Here is a 22640-nt window from a genome sequence, read left to right on the forward strand (position 1 = left end):
ATCCCTAGTTTCCTCATCTGTATTAAACTATCTCAAAAGGGTATTTCCAAGCAGCCAAAAAAAAGAGAAAGCAATGAGATCACCACGAAAAAAATGTACACAATAACTCTTGCAACGTAACAACAACAAAAAAAAACCCAATTAAAAAATGGGCAAAGGACTGAAATAGACATTTTCCTAAAGAACATAAACCAATGCTCAAGCACATGAAAAGACGCTTTATATCATTAGTCGTTAGGAAAGTACAAATCAAAACCATAATAAAGTACTACAGCACATCCACTAGGATGGTAACAATAATAATAATAATAAAATAAAAATAAGTGTTGGAGAAGAGATGGAGAAATTCATATTATTGCTGGTGGGAATGTAAAATGTGCAGTCCCTGTAGAAAAGTTGGAAAGTTCCTCAAAAAATTAAACATATAGTTGCCATATGACCGAGTAATTCTACTCCTAGATTTATATCTTAGGAGAGAATTAAAAGTAGGTCCACATAAAAACTTACACAGTAATGTTCATCGCAGCATTATTCACAATAGCCAAAAAGCAGAAACAACTTAAATGTCCATCAACTGAGGAATAGATAAATAAAATGTAGTATATCCACACAATGGAATATTATTTGGCAATAAAAAAGAATGCGGTATTGACACATGCTACAATGTAGATGAACCTTAAAAACATTATGCTAAGTAAAAGAAGCCAGTCACAAAAGACCTCATATTGTGGTTCCATTTATATGAAATGTTCAAAACCAGGAAACCTATAGAGACAGAAAAGTAGATTAGTGGTTGCCTAGAGCAAGCTCTTGGATGAGGTTTTAGGGGAAAAGCGAGGAGTGACTGCTAATGCGGACAGGGTTTCCTTGTGGGGTGATGGTGAAAATGTCCTAAAATTGACTGTGGTTATAACTGGTTGCACACCTCTACAAATACACAGTACTAAAAACCACTGAGTTACACATTTTTCAATGGGTGAATTATATCTCAATAAAGCTGTTGAAAATGCCATCTGCCCATCCAGTTCTCATCATCAAACAGTACTTGTCCCATGGTAGAAAGCTTAACGACAGGCAGCATCCCTCATGGCAGTGAAGATAATGTTCCCCCATAACAGTTAACAATCATTATGCAGAAAAGGTCACAGGAATACTCAGTAACAAGGGCTAACTTGATAATGACAATTTAAAAAATAACATAACTCTCATTTATTGAATTTCTTTCTTTCTTCACTGGTGTCAGATCTGCACGGCAGGCTAAAGGCTCTCCCTGTCTACTCCTGCTGCCTCTTCCCTTTACCTTTCACAAGAGTTTTTCCCAATACATCTTCACAGAAATAAACATCACTATTACCTCATTTTCAGATGAGGAAACCAAGCTTGGCACCGTGAGTTGAAATAACTAGCGTAAGGGCACATAACTCTTTTTATCAGTTTTCTTTCAGGGTTTTTCTGACTATAACCTTGGCTCCTTTAGCTATTAATTCTGGCTCTCCCTGGCTACACACAGCCATCCCTCTGCATTTAATGTGTCCTGGGGACCATCCTACCATGCCTTACCCAGCTTGCTCTCTCCCGGGAAAAACCTGGTCATTATGCATGAGAAACTGCACATCAGCATATGGTAGGGAAAAAACACTTGAGAAAGAGAATTTAGGCCGGGTGAACTGTAACTCAGCACTTTTTACTGTTATCTGGGAAACTGCCTTGTCTGATGCGAAGTAGAATTCTCCCTCCTATCACCTCAGAACAAAGTCTGGGTGAAGGAGCCCAGTCCAGGCATAAGGTCTATCATCCCCAACAATGCCCAGAGGAAAAGAGGGAGCTGATGATGGCAATTAACCAACGATCATGAGGTCCTGGGAACTCTTGAGGTCCTGGGAAAGAGTTCCATGGGCTAAAGGTGCCGAGGACAGCCAAGGCCCCTCGCCTTTGTCAGGAACTTAAAGCAAATCTCACACTACAGGCAGGACTAGTCACTGGATTTTCTTATTTGGAATACACCTTCCAGGAGGTCTTGTTCACCATAATTCACATTCAAAGAACAAACCAAATGCTTATTAACAATCAAACTACAGTATTCATGAGCAACTTAAATTCCAAGATAATTACAACATAATGACTCAACTCCTCCCACCTCTAAAAATGGAGGGAAAGATAGGAAAAAAAAATGAACATGGGGCTGAGGAAGGGGGTTAGTGAGGAAGAGAGGAAAGGAGAGCTTTAAAGACTAAAAGAAATCAGCCAACAGAAATAAAATATCATTGGTTTTACTCCCAACTAATCAGAAAAAAGGATGTTTCCAAGAACTTCTTAACCAGGGGAAATTAGATTTAAAAAATACTGTAAGATAAAGGAATTAAAATTTAAGTACCTATGATATGCCAGGTCTCACACTATGAGCATCACGTATCATATCCTCAAAACCATAAAAATTATTCCCATTACAGATAAGGAAGCTGAAGCTTCAAAAAATTAAGCAACTTGCCCAAGATCACTGCAGTGGGCATGGAGGTACGCTGCTCAGATCGCACCCCAGAAGAACCTGCTTCGAGGGGCACAGATGCCCGACAGTTTCCAGCTCCCACACCTTCAGATCCACTGTGACATTCGTGCTGAGGTCACGCCAAGGCCAAATTCCCTGTACTGCTCCCAGCCAAGGACCATGCATGGCAGAGGTACTAAGAGCCAGGCCACTATGCCCAAATGGCACCCCTGTCGGGGCAGTCTTTGCTCAGGAATACCCCCAGAGCTGCGCTGCAGTGTCAGTCTCCTCCCCTCCAATCCTCCTCCTTTCCTTTCTCCACCAGTGTCACACCTGCGCCCTGTCTACTTCTGCTCCCTCTCCCCTTTATCTTTTGAACATCTCCTGCAATACATTTCTTGCACATCTAATTCTGTTCTGGCATCTGCTTCTCAGAGGACCCAAACTGACATACCCAGAGAATGACAGAACAGAGATTTGAACCCAGATCTGTCTAACTCCAAAGCCCTTTCGCTTTTCTTTATACCACAGAGATGGATTAATTGATAAATAAATCAGGTTGCAAGTCCAATGATCAAGTCTCAGATCTTACCTTCCTTGACCCATCAGCAGGACCAGGCAGAGCTGATCGCTCCCTCCTCTTTGAGCCACTTTCTTGGTTTCTAGGACCGCCCCCATCCTCACTCTCCTAGTTCTCCTCCTACCTCACTGGCCACTTGTTCTCAGTTTCCTTTGCTGGTTCCTCCTCACCTCTCTGACCCTAAACCTTGAAGTGAAGTGTCCAAAGCTCAGTCCCCAAACCTCTTCTCTTTATATCTACATTTAACCGCTAAAAGTAATCTCATCTAATTTGATGGCCTCCCAAATTTCTCTCTCTAGCCCACATCTGTCCTCTGAACCCCAAGTTCATATATCCAACAGTCTATCTGACCTCTCCACTTAGATGCCCAGTAGCATCTCAAAATAAATACGGATAAAACCCGCTCTTCCCTTACACCCACCCTGTCCTCCCACAGTCTGCCCTATCTCAGTAAATGGTGACTCCACACTTCTAGTTGCTCAGGCCAAAAACCTTGGAATCATCCTTGAGTCCTCTCTTTCTAAATCCATATCCAACCTATCAGCAAACCCTAGCAGCTTTTCCTTTAAAACTTATCCAGAATCCAATCATTTCTCACCAACTCACCATTACAACACTAATCCAGGCCACTATCACCTCTTGCCTAGGTTACTGCAATAGCTCCTAACCGGTCCCCTGCTCTCATCCTTGTCTCCCTATAGTATAATTCTCAAAATAGCAGCCAGGATGATCCTTTCAAAACCTAGGTCGTATCACCCCCCTGCTCAAAACCCTCCAATGCCTTCCCATTCCATTCCAAGTAGAAGCCAAAATCCCTGTAACAGTCTCTAAGACCTCACATGATTTGTTCTCCCCATTCCACTCAGACCTCATCTTCCATCTCCCTTGCCTCACCTGCTACAGCCACACAAACCCTTGTGCCGTTCCCCGAACATCCCAAACAGACTCCCATCTCAGGGCCTTCGCTTCCTCTTGCCTCAGGGCTGGATTCAGACATGATTTGCTCCCTCACATTCTTCAGTGCTCTCTCAAATATGACCTTCCTCTGAACCCTTCGTGAACACTCTACTTAATATTGCACCACCGCTACCACCCCCTTCCCTGGCACCCTTTATTTCCTTTCACTGACTTATTTTTCTCCACAGAGAGATGAACTAGCTAAATGAACTTCGGCAAGTTATTTAACCTCTCTTAGGCTTATTTTGCTCATGTATTAATATAAAAAAATAGGGAATAATAGAATGAAATGAGGGTCCAGAATATAGTTTGCACTCAGTAAACAGTCACTTCGCTTAATATTATCATTGCCATTTAGTGAGCCAGGGGAGGCATTCAAATACAAATAGGGTTTCCTAAAAGAGCGATGTCAAGTTTGGGTCTGAGGACCAACGGAGGGGTCACTTGAGTATGTTGCAGATGGTCGTCTGGCCCTGAAATATCCAGGACCCTAAGAAGCTCAGCACGGTTACAAACAAGCACTCAGACAATCAAGCTGCAATAGTGACACCAAGGTTCCCCGACCACCACCTCCCACTCCCAGCAGAACAGGAAGTAAGGCCTTAGAAGGTCATTATAACACAGTTAGTAAAAGAGAAAAATTAAAATCAAAATATTTGACATTTGGGAACTAGTTAATGCTCTGTGTGAAATGCAAACACTACATAGCCTTTAAAAAGGGTGAGGAAGAATTCTCATAAAAGAGTGCAATGATACATTGTTAAGTTTAAAAAAAAAGTGTATAGAACAGTATGTATAGTATAATTTCATATCATTTACAAGACAAATGAAGGAGACATAGACATATGCTTGACTTTGCATAGAAAAAAATGTTTTTGTTTTTTTTTTTGAGATGGGGTCTTGCTTTGTTACCCCAGGGTGGAGTGCAGAGGCACAATCACAACTTACTGCAATCTCAAACTCCTAGGCTCAAGGGATCCTCCTGCCTCAGCTTCCCAAGTGGCTGAGACTACAGGTCTGCACCCAGCTAATTTTTTTCACTTTCTGTAGAGACAGGGTCTCACTATGTTGCCCAGGTTGGTCTCGAACTCCTGGCCTCAAGCAATCCTCCCATCTCAGCCTCCCAAAGTGCTACAGGTTTGAGCCACCACATCTGGCAGAAAAAATCCAGAAAATCAAGGTGCTAAAAGTGGTTCTCTATGGAGAACAGGATGGAGGATTTTAATATTTTATTTAATTCTATTTAAAATAAAACCAATGCAGACATTGATGAAAAAGGAAGACAATCAAGGAGAGATGCAACCTCAGTGGGAGATGAGTCAATCATACGTACTATTATCTCTTAGGTGAATTCATAATTTCCTTGTAGCATTTATTTAAAGCCAGACATGAACTCTGTGATCTCAAACCAAAGCAGCCCTATTCTACTTGGTGTGGTTTTCCAATTGATATTTGGTAAAACAGTGAGTAAGGGAATGTGTGTGTGTTTGTTCAGTTGTTGGTTTATTTGTTTGAGGCAAATGATGACGTGAATAAGGTGGAGGCAGAAATCTGGCCTGATCAAAATGAATTCCTGCTCAAAACTTTTCAGGGCCTCTGATTGAGATGTGAAAGACTAATATCCAAATACAGCTTCTATAGGGAGATAACAACAGAAGAAAGGGAGTAACAAAGACCCCAATTCTTACCTTGCTTCTGCCACTTACTGGCTATCTGATATTGAGCATTAACTTCTGTGACCTTCAGGTCTCTCATCAAAGGAGCCTAACAAGTCTCCTTCACCCTACAGTGCTATTGTGAGAATTTGGGGAAAAACTGTAAAGCATTCAGCTCAGCACCTCCAGGCCCTTCACATCTAGCGTAGGTAGTTAATAAATGGTACCCAAAATGTGATTACATAAACAGGAAAGAAAAGCAGAAGAAACTATTTCAGTACATCTCGATTAATAGGAATGTTCAAGGAATCCATCCAGTTGACTGACTTATCTAAATAAAAGAACATTGCCAAAGGAGACAACAAAAGCTATATACATTGTCAGTGGGGAAAGATACAACCCAGAGCCTCAAAAACTTGCACACAACCACACAGAGCTGATTCTCAGAGGCTGTAAAAAGAGGACTTGGTGATAAAGACCACTCAGGCTCCAAATCTGACCTGTTATTGATTTAGGATTTACCTTCTACCTACTTCTCAAAAAGACCAGAGGCAGATTATAGTAAGAGTCACATACTCAGTAGACTCATTTAAATAATAATATAAGAATCAGAGAAGTGTAATGAGGCTGAGGTAGTAACTGTAACTGAAAATAAAACTTCTGGGCATCCAGCGTTAAGGCAAAAAAGTAAATCTGCAGACTATCATTAGGCAGAGGAAGAATCATGATCAATCAGGAAAGGCAACTTTTCCTAGACCTAAACTCGAAATTTTATAATCAGAAACTGATCCTAGGAATGTATGCTTCTTATTCCCCTTACCCCCAAAACGAGCTTTGGTGTATTAGTTTCCTCCTCACAGCTTTGTCAATTACCAGCTGTGTGACCCTAAGCCAATGCCTCACTTCTCTGAATCTCAGTTTTCTCATCCATAAAAGGGAATGATGCTCCTACCTATTTGTGAAAGGGAATGAAGGAAATAGTAACACTTGCTAGCATTAATTGGATGCTTACTAAGCATCAAAAGCTTCATGTACATTATCTCACTGAAATCTCCCAATATAAGGCAAGTCTTGTAAATTATTAATATCATTTCACAGATGCACTATGGAGATTTGGAGAGGCACAGACAATTGCCATTGTCACACAAGCTAAAGAGCAGAAGAGCTGGAACTCAATTTCATGCTTAAGTGACACCCAGGCAAAACCAAACCATTATACTTTTCCACTTTCCCTATGTATCTCAGGCACCTAACCGTTCCCGGTACAGAGCAGGTGGCTCAACATATTAGTTTCCTTGTTCACTCATTCCTTTTCTCCTAGAATTATATATAGAAAGTTAAAAGTTCACTGAAATAATATTAGTATCTTATAATTATATATTAAAGGGTTTCTTTACGGAAATCATACTATTTAATCTATTTTCTCTGTTTATCTCACCAAATCTCTGCCTATCATTATGCACTATTTCACCTATTTTACAAATCAGGAACTAGAAGGCAGCAAGCAGCCAGGGCGATGTGCCCAAAGTCATATGGAAGTCACTGCCAAAACCAAATAAAAACCTCGGCCTTCTTACTTCTAAATCAACCTTTATCCTCTCACATGACACAGCCTTCATAATAAAGAACAGATCATTCATTTTTTATCTGGAAAACTACCAAACATATAATTCAGAAAGGGGCCTCACTGACCCTACCACCTTGTCAAAGGGAAGAAAGTATATAAAAAATGAGGTTTGCAGGAGCAGACGGTTTTGGTCCATCAACTTTTTCTTAGATTACACCCATTAACCAAGCTAAAATAATGTAAAAATAATGTAACAGATCCCCATGTCTTTGGAAATTCAAGTTAAATTCACTGATCCTTCAAACTTACACACATTGCACTAAAGGTGATTGTTAACCCCTCTGGGGCTACAGCAGTGTTTATTGTGTCAACCAGATCTTTTAAAAAAAATATGTTACAAAATTGGTCCAAACTAAGAATCCAAATCAGCAATGAGCATTTAGCAGCACAAATTCATACACCCACAGAATTCTGGAGCTTCAGAAGGGACCTGGCAGGACTCTTCATCTGGTATATGAGGAAACCAAGACTCAGGGAGGTTAAGTGGCTTGTCCAAGGTTTCACAGATAAGAGAGCAAGAACTAGAAAATAAACCTGCTGACTACTATCTATTATACTTATAAATCTTGCTTTCAATGTTCATGAGTACCCTTAGCACTTTCCAGAATTACTTATCTACACAGAGAGTACAGAAGAAAAGTAACAGAAAAACTCTTAGAATACAAATCCTGACTGCCACTCACTGGCCATGAGATCTTGGCCAAGTCATTGTGCTCCTGGTATTATTAAGAATTTATCTTGAGGCCAGGTACAGTGACTCACGCTTGTAATCCTAACACTTTGGGAAGCTGTGGTGGTAGGATTGCTTGAGGCCAGGAGCTCAAGACCTGCCTGAGCAAGAGTGAAAATAGAAAAATTAGCTGGGCATGGTGGCACTCGCCTGTAGTCCCAGCTACTGAAATTCTCTGATATTCAAGTTTTTCATCTATAAACTGAGGTTCACAGTAAGTTTCATAAGTAAGATGGAGGCAATATGAACAAGAGGCCTGCACATAGCCTGTAAGCTCCATGAAGGCCAACATCAGGTCTGTACATTCCCAGCACAGAGCCTGACACATATACATTCTCAGAAAATTCACTGAGCAAAAAATCAATGAACTTACCAAGCAAACAGCTACCGGCCTTGAACTCAGTCTATCTGGTTCTTAAACATTAGTTTATATTGCTCCCAATTCATAAGATTCCGAAATGCACTGTTAATGCAGCCTTACAGAGTACTGAGAACACAATGGAGTAAGACGGCCACTTTCCCTTCTAGTTATCTGGAAGTTTCATTCACTCATTTCACTTAGGTCTTTGCGTAAGTGTCACTTCCTTCCAGATGCTCCGTATCTATAATAAAGCCCCCAAATCTCTCTTTCCCCTATCTTGCTTATTTTTCTTCATTGTCCTTATCATCACTTGATGCTACATTATTTATTTATTTTTCTATTTACTGTACTTACCTAACTATCAGATAAGTCCCAGGGACAGGGACTTTTTATTTGTTGTTCATTTTGTTTACTGCTATATCCCAACAATTAAGAAAGTACCTGGCATGTAGTTAGTGCTTATAAATATTTGTTGAAAGACTGATCAAAGTAATTCAACACTTCTTTGGGCCTTGCTATATGTGAGGCACTGTGTAGCAATCTGAGAAGATTTACATCTCACCTGGACTGCTACGGTTGCCTCCTAACTGTTCTCTTTGTGTCCACTTTGTCCCCCTATATTCTATTTGTTAATCAGCAGCCAGAGAGGTCCTCACAAAGTCAACATCGGATCAGGTCATTCCCCTGCTTAAATCCCTCCAGTGACTTCCCATTACAATTAGAATGAAGCTCAGACTCCTTACTAGGCCCCAGAAAGCCTCAACCATCAGCCTCTGGGGTAGTCCAACCTCCTCTCCTACTACTCTCTCCCTGTGTTTCTGACACATTGGTTTTTCTCTTTCTCAAACATGCCAAGGTCTTTTCTTTTTTTTTTAATTTAAAAATGAACATATATTTTTATTCATTTAAAATTTTAAGTTCTAGAGCTAGGTGTGGTGGCTCATGTCTGTAGTCCCACCTACTTGGGAGGCTGAGGCAGGAAAATCCCTTCAGCTCTGGAGTTTGAAGCTGCAGTGAGCTATGATTGAGCCACTAAACTCCAGCCTGCGTGATAGAGCAAGACCCCATCTCTTAAAAAAAAAAAAAATACTTTAAGTTCTATATAGTTAATTAACAATATTCTGTCATGTCTAAAATTCCTCAATAGCAAGGAAGATAGCTGTTCAAGGAATATGAGTTAGAGATTACAAATGTCAAGGTCTTTTCTGACTTGGAGCCTTTGTGCTTGCTATTCCCTCTGCCTGAAATGCCCCTAGTCTGGCTCTTCCTCATCATTAGCTCTCAGCAAAAATGTTACCTCCTTAGAGTCCTCCCGGCTAAAGCTGACCCTGCCACCATCACCCTCATCAAGTCAGTTTCTTTTGGATCCCTTTGCCTTTTATTTCCTCACAGTATTTCATTATCTGGAATGACTTTATTTAATTTGTTCAGTTTTCCCAACCAAATGTAAACTACAAGAGGGCAAGGAATTTCTCAAAGTTACTGCTGCATACCCCACATGTAGTATATAATAGGCGCTCAGTAAGTATTTCTGATTCAATAAACTGGATCTCGAAAGATGTTTATCAGGATGAAAGGTACAGATAAGGTACACCATCACCCTAACAGTATAGTAGGGTGTTGGTTTCCATCCAAGGACAACCACCCCATTTTATTGAAATGTGAATTTCAGCCAAACTTACTTGGGAATGGGTACCCGAATTAAAGTCCCTTCCACTTCTGGGTTCAGATTCATTCCACTTTCTCTTATAGCCTTGATAGCTGCAGCTGTACACTGAAAACCAGATCAAAAGGTAAACAGAATTAGTAAATAATTATTACCAGATGCAAGCCCTCTGTCGATAACTGGCAACCCATCTTGGCAGAACATGGAAACATTTAGTTCTGTTACCAGTAAGATCAGGAAGTTACATTGGTGTAGAGTGCTTTGATCAAGCTGAATAGCAAACTATGTCCACTCCTGGTACCAGTGTATTGCAGGAGGAAAAAAAGAAAGAGAAGAAAAACTAAAAAGAAAACAGCTCTGCTTCTTTGAAAAGATTTCAATGGTTTGAGGCAACACAGATCAAAACCACAATAAATCCTCAAGGGAGGGGGGCTGGTCTCTGCAAAGATTGGTGTAAAGACAGATGAAAGATTTCATATGTTAAAAAATTCCAGTTGACATTTTACACTCAAAATATACCAGTGCCGATTTGGAATGAGTAAATAAATTTAACTCATTCACATCTACACTCCCACCAAACTCACGCATGTTTTGGAATGAGCAATGAACCTCTGCTAGTGTATGTTCCAGGAAAGGGAGTATGGTATAGTAGTTAAAAGCATGGGCTATGAAGTCAGAAAGACCTCAGTTCAAATCCCAGCTCTGATGACCACGTCACCCTGGGCAATATGCTTCACCCCTCTGAGCCTCCATTTCAAAACCTGAGACCACATGGTACCCAGACCTCACAGAGGTAGTGAATTAACATAAGCAATGCATCTCCTCTGTGCCTAGCACACTGAAATACCCAGTAGAGAACAGTTAGTGTGTAAACATAGTATATACATTTATTATATAAAGGTAAAAATACATAAAACCCTCAAACAAGGTAGAGTTGATGTCATCATTTAGCTGAAGTACTGCTTTCCTGCCCAACATCCTTCAGGGGCTTCTCTGACAGGTTTGCTCACTAATATGCCAGTTGACGTACTGGTATACTGATTTCCCAAAGTGCCTCACCTCATACTCAAGCAACATTGTAACAACACCTGGTATGCAATCCCAAAGCATAGCAAGAAAGCAGCGTGGAAGACAGATACTTTTATTGGCATAACAATGTGGAATTCATGAAAACAAAGACTCTGACATTTTCAAAAGAATTTTTAGGTTTGACTGAGCCAATCCACGTGACAGGCTAATTCTTGGCCTTGAGTTCCTCCCTAGACTTCCTGATTTAAATGAATGGTGGTTGATACACACCTATTTTACTTTTCCCCAGTGGTGGGATGGAAGGATTGCCTGAGGCCAGGAGTTCAAGACCAGCCTGGGGCAACATAGCAAGATTCACCTCTACAAAAAATAGAAAAATTAGCCAGGTATGGTGGCACATGCCTGGAGCCCTAGCTACTCAGGAGGCTGAGTTGGGAGGATTGTTTGAGCCCAGGAGTTCAAGGCCGCAGTGAGCTATGATCATGCCTGTGAATAGCCACTGTACTCCAGTCTGAGTGGGACCTTCTCTCTAAAAAAATGTTTTTTAAATGACTTTAATTCTACATCTATATGAGGTATTACTGTAAGGTTAAAAAGACAAACCAGAACTTCCACATACAGACGAATAATCAATACTCTTGGGAGGCTGTACACAGAATCTAACCGTGAGGCCACTGCTGAACACATTGACTGCCACACAAAAAAAATCAGAAATTTTTCCTTGGGGTCACAGTGTTTTTTTTTGAAAATAAAAACTTCAAGTGTAATTTAAAGGTAAACATAGACAGAAAACTGAACTTTATTGACTTCTACTCATTTAATACCACGTTTTTGGAATTGTCAGTATTAACTGTAACAATAAGAACATCAACAGATAAGATTTTACGTATGCTTCATGTGGCCCTGGGGTCAAAACTAGAGTGAGTTAAATACAACTCTCATGGAAGTTACTGTGTTAAAATAGTAAATTCTTAAAATGGTACCTCTGACCACAGATTATCAGAGCTGGGAAGGATCTGTGACCCACGCACAGCTCCTTCATTATGTAAATAGGGACTTGTAGGATAAGGTCACATCCCTAAGCATAGACATGCTCTTCCCTGGCAGTCCAAGAGAGATGGTGTGAGTACCCCAACCATCATACTTCCAGTTACTGGTAGAGTTAAGAGAAGGCTGAATGGAGATTCAGTCCCATGATGTTACTTTGTCTATATTTTTTCCAGATCCCTGACCTCAATAAATTCAGTAATTGTGACATAGGGGATTTGATTTTTTTTAAATAGCCAAAAATAATTTGGAATTAGGTCTGGTGTATAAAGGGTATGGCCAAGGTAAATAAAAGAGCTGGATAAAGAAATGAAATTGATTTTCCTTTGCAAAAGAACTGCCACCTTACTTAATAAAACACAGATTTCTAAAGTTAACAATGAAAGAAGAATCTCCACTTTGAAGGCATCGTCTCATCTCAAATCTCCTAATCCTCTTCCACAGTTTCTCACTGACTGATAATCACTACTGAACACCCCATCACCACCACCTCCCTTTCACAGTCTGGCACAAGTACTTCCACACAACCTCCTCCTGGAGGCACAAGAGCACCACTACTGACACCGAGTTGGGAAGGAGCTACATCTCAGTATTGACATCTTCCCAGTACAAGGCAGAGTGCCAGGTACATAGCAAGTGCTCAGTAAAAGCTTGCTGAAAGAATATATCAATGATCAGGTTCAGATCTATTAGAAAAACTCATCTCCTTTACCTCACATATATAACCCCTCAAAATCTTATTTTAACTTTTCTGTCTTTTCATATGCAGAAAGAATGTGAATCAATCAATGTTTCACTTCTCAAAGAAACCTACTGAGAGAGGTAGTTCTAAGATAACCTAGAAGTGTATATTTTGCTTTGACATGGTAGAACACAGAACCTCAAGGAATTAGTCATCTTCCCAATATGACATTTGAACTACTCATGGTTCAGACAAAAAGGGCACACGTTCCTACAGAATTTCCATCTCTTACCTTAGGCTTTAACCCCTCACGGAAGGGATGTTCAACAATATCCCAGGGCAAACAGATTGCTCTCAAATGACAACACTGAACAACTGGTTGTGGATGTTCAGAGTAGTGTGCTGAGACCCCATCTCGGGTGAGGCAGGAAAGAGTGTTGTGATCAATTAGCAATATCTGCCATTCCTATTCTTAAGCTAACCTATGCTAAAAAAAAGAAAAAAGATAAAACTTTTGTACACAGGTGAACAAATCCTTGAATTTGGATTCAAGTTAACTCTGTTAGTGCCATATCAATTACTGATCTTCCATTTTCTTTGTATCTCAACAAATCCCTAGAATGTAAGGTGTCCAGAAACAGAAATCTAGTCTATCTTAATCATCGAGGAATTCCCAGCACCTCAAATAGAAACTAATAATTTGCAGGGGCTCAAACAATGTGTTGAGTTAATGAATGAATGGTTAAAGGAACATGGGTTTTCATGTCAAAGAGAGCCAAGATTTGAACATAGCTCTATCACAACAGTGTGAACCTTGGGGAGATATTATACTTCCCTGAGCCTCAGTTTTCTCATCTATAAAATGGAATAAATAATGCCTAATTTTACAGAGTACCTGTGTTGATCATATGAAACAAAACATGAGAAAGTGACTGGCAACACTGTAGACACTCAATATATGTCAGCTCTCCTCCCTCCACAAGAGCAATAATGGAGCCTGCAGAGTTTTGTTTTTTTTCATTTGCCTCGTTTTGTTCAAATCATGCTGTGGTTTTTATTCCCTTCTTTTCTTTCCTATCATTAACTCTAGCTGCAGGCAAGTTTATGGAAGGCAGCAACCGTGTGTATCATCTATCAAGCAGGACACATGTTAAACAAATGCAACACAGTTTTCTGTCTTCAATGCATTTGAAAAGATTATGCATGTAAATCTGCATTGTGTCACTATGGCATGACACAGAAAGGGCTCAGATTTGGAAAGAAAGTCAACCGCATGTGAAACAGAAAGGAATTACATAAACACAGAGAAGCTTAGCATTTTGAAGCTATGAACCTGGGTATTCTATAGACAGCTTCTAAGCGGGAGGAAGGAAATATTTAGTTAGAGCTATTTGTTTAATATATACACCCAGTGAGATAAAGGAATTCAAAAGACAATGTAACTCACACTTCCTCACTCTGTCCCTGTAAATAAATGAACCTCTACTGAGATGCTTGTAAAGAATTTTTCAAGACTCATGAAATTTCAACTTGGAGAAATGGCAAAGATGCTTTGGTTGAAAAATGAAGATATACTCTAACATCCTAAGAAAAAATTAAGCTGTTAATACATCCTCCTGCCTCATAAGATGCTCTGGTAGCCAATCAGGTGCTTCTTCTGTGAATGCCATTTGCTATTTAATAACAGAAGTGCTGGCTCTAAAAAGCAATCTGCCTGATGAGGTCTTCAAGCTGTGTAATTAGGAGGCTATTCCCTAAATTGGCCTGCAGTGCCTCGATGAACAAGGCGGAGAGGCCGCAGTGGTTCAGAGAGGGCCCATGAAGAGAAAGAGGTGACAGTTTCCTTTTCATCCATTTCTCTGCTCCTCAGTAACATGGAATGAGTGTCTCCCTTTTATCAAGCTAATGACAAATATTTACCCATTCAAGAAAAATTTACTGAGTTGCTTCCATGTGCCAGGCACTGTGTTTGGTGCTGGATACAATGAACAAGTGAAACATGACCCCTACATTCCAAGCTTACAATCTAGTAAAAGAGAAATTGAAAATAAACATAAAAATAAATGTATAAATATTAATAATAATAAGTATAATAAAGAAAAAGAATCTTGCTGTATAAGAGAGCTTAGTGTGGAGAAATTAGATAGAAGAGATTAGGGAAGGCTTCCCTGAGAAAGCGACGTTTAAGCTGTGATCCAAAATACAAGTAGCAAATAGCCATGCAAGAGTGTTCTGAGCAACTGGAACAACAAACATGGAGGCCCTGAAGATGCAAAGGGCTTGGTGTGTCTGAGGAACTGAACGGCCAGCGTAGTTAGAGCCGTGTACAAGGATGACAGCGGCACAAGACTGGAAAGACCTGAGATCATGCAGAGCCTTGTAGGCCACAGTAAGGATTTTAGATTACTTGAAGCCACTGATAAATCTAAAGTAGATCATTATATGAGCCGATATATATTTTTAAAAACTGGCTGCAGTAGGGAGAGTGGACAGAGCTCTCTAATTTGAAAGAGTTTGTTCAAAGCAAGGGCTTCCCTTTCTCCTATCTCTAGCCTCGTTTGTCAAATCCAGCAGGTCCAAATTTGGTTTATGTTTCTGGAATAGAACCACTCAGAACAATCAGAACAGGAAGATTCCTTCACCTCATGTTAGCAGATGAGGAAACAGAAGCCCAGAGAAGCAACTTGCTCAAGGTCACACAGCTAATGGGCTGTAGAGACGGGACCATTCCAGGTCCTCCAGGATTCCCATCCAGGCCAATTCCTACTGGACCAATAAGGAAAAGCCCCATTATTTTATCTTCCTCAACGAGACTTACAATCATAAAGCCTCAAGGTTGCAACGACCTAATGCAACCTACCTTCCAGTCTTGAAAGCACTGTGCTCCATGCAATACTCTACAATGGCCAGTCTAGTTTAAAAGGAATTCTTGGGGGGGGGGGTCTGCTCCAAATACTAATACAGAGGTCACAAATTGGTAACCCTCGAGCCATATCTGGCCCATTAATATGTTTTATTTGTCTCGCAGTCTTAAAAAAAAGTGAATTAGTCATCAACATTTAAAGAACAAGACCTCACATAAAAATATGGGTCACTAGCTTCTTCTGGAAATAAAAATTGTAACAGCAGGTAACGCTGATTACCAGGCTCACATTTATGTCTGGCAATGATCAGCAGGAGCTGGGCAGAGGCACCTTCCTCAGAGAGGGTACAGGCTCTCCAGTTTACCAGAGCTCTCCTACGTTGGCCAAGCACAAATCACTGCATCTCCATCATTGTTTACTTAGACGGGGCCTGTTTCGGTATTCAAATTACTTGCCTAGCTTCTCTAGTATCTGAGTTTAACAGAATAAGAATTTAGAAACACAAAGAAAGGCCCGGCATGGTGGCTCACGCCTGTAATCCTAGCACTCTGGGAGGCCGAGGCGGGCAGATCGTTCTGAGCTCAGGAGTTCCAGACCAGCCTGAGCAAGAGCGAGACCCCGTCTCTACCAAAAAAATGGAAAGAAATTAATTGGACAGCTAAAAAAATATATGTAGAAAAAATTAGCCGGGCATGGTGGCACATGCCTGTGGTCCCAGCTACTCGGGAGGCTGAGACAATAGGATTGCTTGAGCCCAGGAGTTTGAGGTTGCTGTGAGCTAGGCTGATGCCACAGCACTCGCCCCAGGCAAGAGAGTGAGACTCTGTCTCAAAAAAAAAGAAACACAAAGAAAGTTTTTCCTCATCCTTAAGTTCCCTTTATTATGTCTTCTCTCTCGTTTCATTCCAAGCTGAAGGAAACACTTCCACCTGATCTGACCCAGCCTCCACCATTCCAAAAGAGACCATAGAAAGGAATTTTAGCAAGGCCACCTTACCTCTGGGAAGCTGGCCATATTCACCAAAATCAGCTGTGGCGACTTCATGGAGATCTGGCTTATCTGATTTAAAGCAAGCTTCCCATCAGCAGTTACCACAGTAATATGATCAAGGGATCCTAAAAGAAAAACAGTTTTAGAATTCTGAAGGACCTTAGTAGCCCCACATCTAAGGCCTAGCTAACTCAGATTCAACAAACATTTAAGGATCCCTTATCTATGTGACAAAGCTGTTCAAGGGTCTTTCATAGGAGCAGCAGTGTCACGTGTTTGTAAGAGCTTAAAATGCTGACAGAGCTAGGCTGGAACTCTTTACGAGCAACTAGGGTGGACAGCCATCCTGGTTCGGCTGGACCTGAGGGGTTTAAAGGATTTTCTGTGACATAGGACTTTTAAAGCTAAAACTGTAAAGAATTGATTACCCTCAGCAGCAACTTTGCCACTTACTATGAAACCCTGGGCAAGTTACTTGTCTTCCCTGTGCCTTGGTTTCCAACTCAGTCAAAAGATAACTACCTTAGAGGTAAAGTAAGGACTGCAGCTAAAGGACTATAACTAAATATAAGCAACCAAGTATACACTAGACACCAAAAAATATTCAAAATGGTACCTCTTATTATCCCTTTTAGTTATTGCAACTACCCTAAAACATTGTATCACTACCTCCACTTTACGGATGAGAGATTAAGACTTGGGAAGGATAAATGGGCCAAGATCATAGAGCTAACAAAAGGAAAGAAATCAAGAGCCCAGACCCAAACGCACGTGTGCTTAATTCTGATTTCAATCAAGGCTCTTTCCCTTATACAATGGAACTGAAATCTGGCTGTACATCAGACTCCTTAGGGAGTTTTTAAAATTAGATTCCTGGGCCCCACCCCAGAGATCCTGATTCTATAGAGGCTTGGGATCCTGTGATTTGAGGGGAGCCTGTAATTTTTTTTTTCCCTAGTTTCACATGATTCTGACACACAGCCAGATTTGGAGCCATTCCCTTATACCAACTTTGATTTTGGTGCATAGATCCCCTTCAGAAACATGCCCATTTAAAACAAAACATAACTATTAACGTTTCATTGTTATCTTGGATCTGATCTTTATCCATATCTGAATTCTGGAACATCCTGGGAAAAATTTTCAGAAACCAAAGGAGGCAAGCAACAAAGCTACAGTTACAAATGGAAAGGGGGCATTATCCAAACTCCCTGATTTCCTATGCAAATGAGAACTAGAAGAAAAACCTTACCATTCACAGTAGGAACCACTCAAGGATGGCTCATTCTGAGACACAAAAAGAAAGGGGGGGAAAAGGAGTCTTAAACAAATTGGAATTATCCTGGCAATATGCTGTTAGAACAATGCAGTACCATACTATGGCCCAAAGATCTGATGTGAAGTACTCAAATTCAATGTCATCTCAAGATAGAAGGTCACTGATACTACTGGCCTCAACCTGGCAAAGTCCAGGAGGTATAATGGTAAAAGTTATTCTGAGAACCAGTGACCTGAGTTCAAACATCAACTCTGCCACTTCCAGATTGTGTGAACCTGGGCAGAACCCTTCAACTTTCGGGCCTCTGTTTCCTGATCTCTAAATGGGGCATAAAATGATACTTATCTCATAGAGTTTTTTATGATATTAAATGAAAGAGTGCATGAAAAGCACTTATAACAGTATCCCAGTACATGCTATTATTACTTCTTGACATTTGCCTGTATTTTAACCAAACTAAAACAATTTCTCCAATACGCTCTGTTCTCTCTTAACTCAGGACCCTTGCATTATTCTCCTACTGAGAACACTTTTCTCTGCTCAGCTAACTCCTGCTCATTCTTCAACAGTCAGCTATAGTAGCATCTAATCTCAGAAATCTTGTCTGATCTCCTAGGCTGGATTACAAGACCCCCCGTGAGCCCCCAAGCATCCTGTGCACACTTCTATAATAATGATGATAGCCCGTATTTACTGAACACTTCCTATGAGCAAGACATCATGTTAAATGCGTTTATAATTCATTTGTTTTCATTATCACAATAACCCCATGAGATAGTTATTATTACTTCCACCATTCTACATATGAGGAAACTAAGTCAGAGAGAGTAACTTCCAAATGAACCTATTTAAGTAATCAACACAAAAAAGTGCTCAATAATGCTTCAATGAATGTATGCATGGACAGATGAAAGGCAAAGAGGATAAGAATGAACAAATAAACCTGTATCTAGACAACTGTTAAAAGATGTCAACCATCTTGAAGATAGAAACTGCTGTTAGAGAGATGGAAGTGTAAGGGGAAAAGCGCCTGCTGATTCAGACAGTAATGAAAGATGATATAGAAGAATCTGGCAAAAAATACTAAGTTTAGCCTTTTTCACCCAGTCTCTTCACAGCTCCAAGTTCTACATAGAACTTTAAACAAACATAATCCTGAAGGGAAAGAAGCAAAGAGGAAATGCCAACAGGAGGCCTTTTGAAAATGGATCTTAATTCAGCCTTCCTGATTTGCCATAAAATCCTTTGCCACAGAAGTCCCAACACAGGCTTTTCAGTATTAAATTGTGGTGGTTCCTATTCCCTAAATCTATATCGACATAATGCATCAAATCCTTTTCCCTCAATCTGTCCCCAGCGAGAATCTCCCTCAGCCTCATTCCTGCCCCTCATTTTCTCAGAGGTTAACATTTAACAAATTACACTCCCAACCTCTTTCCAGGCCCATCATCTTTTTAAGTTCAACAAGAGTGGAGCTTGCTGGCTAATTTTAAGTATCACATTTCTCCCTGAGCTCCTCTCAAACTGCTCTCTGGTTTCGACTGCAGAATGTTAACAGGCCAGAAAGCACAGGGGAGACAGAGCACTTTATCAGTTTCATACCTAAAATAATAAGCAAGTTTAAAATAAACAGCTAAGAGAGATTGAATGGCACGCTCTACTGTCAGCAAAGGCAGAAATGCCCCAGTCCAAAAGTTGACAAATGATGGGAATGGTCCTCTAGTTTCACACTGGATCTCATCTCTGAACTATGTTTCTGATAGTGTTTATAAATGGAGCTGTATATTTTTCACTTGGTTTTCTTAAGAGTGAGTTCATGAAATATTTCTAGTTTCCCTATGAACTACTTCAATCAAGATGTAAGTGGGAGCAGCCCAAGCTCCCACAGATACCTTCAGAGGGGGTCCAGGCTCAACTCTAGGATGATGACAATTTGCAAAAAGGCCAATTTAACAGCAATTGGATTTTTCCTGCCGGCTTGCACCATCAGCTGACAACTCACTTCTCCATCACATCTGCAAATAGTTCTTCTAGACAGTTCTGACATTTCCCACTTAGAAAAGCCACTTTCAGGAAATTATTAACCCAAATGGAATCTTCCTGGTCAAGCTCAGGGGTATAGTAATGGCTCAGGTGGACAGGTTTGCAGCCAGTTGTTTCCCAATAAGGGATAAGAACTGCCAAATAGTACAAATTGGAAAAAGCAGACCAAAGATGTCAGTTCCTGTGCGACCAAATACTTAAGATGTTTTTATAGTAAAATATAAATATATAAAATACAGTGACAATAAAACTCCCATTTTTTTGAGAGTATATCTCCATGAGAGCAAAATATATGCCTATTTTTGTTCACTACCATTAATATGTACTAGCACACTGCCTAGTTCATAGCAGACAAATACTTGCTGGATAAATAAATGTAGCGTTAGCTATGTGCCATACACTGTGCTACAACCATTACACATGTTACCTTATTTATTTTAATACCCACCCCAAAGGTATAAGGTAAGAATCAAACAAGGAAACTGAGGACTAGAAAAGTAAAGTAACTGCCTGTGGTCACCAGTTACTAAGTGACAAAGCCAGGACTAAAATTCAATTCTGCCAAAACCATGCTTTTTCCACTACGCCCCTCCCCGAAACATGAGTTCAGTCACTAACCTGGTGAGGTCCTTATGTTGAGAGTCTTATTGAAATTATCCTTGAGTACTTCCGTTACAGACTTCATTTCTTCATCCACTTCATCCAAGTTGATTATATCCTCAACCAAGGCAGCGTTAATATTCACTCTGGCTTGTGACTGTCCTTTCCCCTTGGCTAGAAAGTCAACATTCAGTAAATAGGAGAATAGCCATAAGCAATTGGTTAAAAAGTTCCTACCGTACACAGGGAAAAATGTCAAGTGCTGTAAATCATTATCACTGCCCTAAAAAGGAGCCTGTATTTACTGGGTGTCAACTAGGTACTCAGTACTGTGCTGAACACTCTCTGATACTAGAGAGGGCACAGGCTTTATAGTCAGACACCCCAGTTTAAAAGCACTGGCTACAATGCATACTAGTTTGTGACCTTAGACAAGTTACTCTATCTTTCTGAGCATCAGGTTTCCTACCTGTAAAAGAAGAAGAATATCTGTATTGCAAGGTTGCTGCAAGGTTGCTACAAGGATACAAATTAAGTCATTCAAACACCTAAAAGAGCACTATCCATATGGAAGGGAACTCATAAGTAAATTAATTCCTTATTTTTCAGAAAAATAAACAGAAGATGAGAAAGGTAAAGTGACTTGCCTAATGTCACAGGTAAGGAAACAGTGAAGTCAAGATTTGGTCCCAGATCTGCCTAATTTTAAACCTATGAACTTTATATTAGACCATCTCCACAAAAATCTAACTGGAGAGAAAATACATTAATACATTTAAAAATGAATACTAGGGGCCAGGCATGGTGGCTCACACCTGTAATCCTAGCACTCTGGGAGGCCGAGGCGGGCAGATCGTTCTGAGCTCAGGAGTTCCAGACCAGCCTGAGCAAGAGCGAGACCCCGTCTCTACCAAAAAAATGGAAAGAAATTAATTGGACAGCTAAAAAAATATATGTAGAAAAAATTAGCCGGGCATGGTGGCACATGCCTGTGGTCCCAGCTACTCGGGAGGCTGAGACAATAGGATTGCTTGAGCCCAGGAGTTTGAGGTTGCTGTGAGCTAGGCTGATGCCACAGCACTCGCCCCAGGCAAGAGAGTGAGACTCTGTCTCAAAAAAAAAGAAACACAAAGAAAGTTTTTCCTCATCCTTAAGTTCCCTTTATTATGTCTTCTCTCTCGTTTCATTCCAAGCTGAAGGAAACACTTCCACCTGATCTGACCCAGCCTCCACCATTCCAAAAGAGACCATAGAAAGGAATTTTAGCAAGGCCATCTTACCTCTGGGAAGCTGGCCATATTCACCAAAATCAGCTGTGGCGACTTCATGGAGATCTGGCTTATCTGATTTAAAGCAAGCTTCCCATCAGCAGTTACCACAGTAATATGATCAAGGGATCCTAAAAGAAAAACAGTTTTAGAATTCTGAAGGACCTTAGTAGCCCCACATCTAAGGCCTAGCTAACTCAGATTCAACAAACATTTAGGGATCCCTTATCTATGTGACAAAGCTGTTCAAGGGTCTTTCATAGGAGCAGCAGTGTCACGTGTTTGTAAGAGCTTAAAATGCTGACAGAGCTAGGCTGGAACTCTTTACGAGCAACTAGGGTGGACAGCCATCCTGGTTCGGCTGGACCTGAGGGGTTTAAAGGATTTTCTGTGACATAGGACTTTTAAAGCTAAAACTGTAAAGAATTGATTACCCTCAGCAGCAACTTTGCCACTTACTATGAAACCCTGGGCAAGTTACTTGTCTTCCCTATGCCTTGGTTTCCAACTCAGTCAAAAGATAACTACCTTAGAGGTAAAGTAAGGACTGCAGCTAAAGGACTATAACTAAATATAAGCAACCAAGTATACACTAGACACCAAAAAATATTCAAAATGGTACCTCTTATTATCCCTTTTAGTTATTGCAACTACCCTAAAACATTGTATCACTACCTCCACTTTACGGATGAGAGATTAAGACTTGGGAAGGATAAATGGGCCAAGATCATAGAGCTAACAAAAGGAAAGAAATCAAGAGCCCAGACCCAAACGCA

The 22640-nt window shown here is 40.5% G+C and overlaps 1 protein-coding gene across 1 annotated transcript in view; it reads right to left on the bottom strand.

Annotated features, from left to right (window-relative positions):
- Positions 1 to 22640, bottom strand: part of MRRF (mitochondrial ribosome recycling factor) — a 62670-nt gene that overhangs the window by 19093 nt on the left and 20937 nt on the right. Inside the window, exons 3-5 of the mRNA XM_012664431.1 lie at positions 20615 to 20770; positions 16681 to 16799; positions 10078 to 10169 (exon numbers count right to left, since the gene is read on the bottom strand). Of these exons, the coding sequence (XP_012519885.1) occupies positions 10078 to 10169; positions 16681 to 16799; positions 20615 to 20770 (367 nt within the window). The remainder of the gene's footprint in view (positions 1 to 10077; positions 10170 to 16680; positions 16800 to 20614; positions 20771 to 22640) is intronic.

Source organism: Propithecus coquereli, unplaced genomic scaffold (genome assembly GCF_000956105.1).
Source record: "Propithecus coquereli isolate 6110/MARCELLA unplaced genomic scaffold, Pcoq_1.0 Scaffold89, whole genome shotgun sequence".
NCBI classification, from domain to species: domain Eukaryota; kingdom Metazoa; phylum Chordata; class Mammalia; order Primates; family Indriidae; genus Propithecus; species Propithecus coquereli.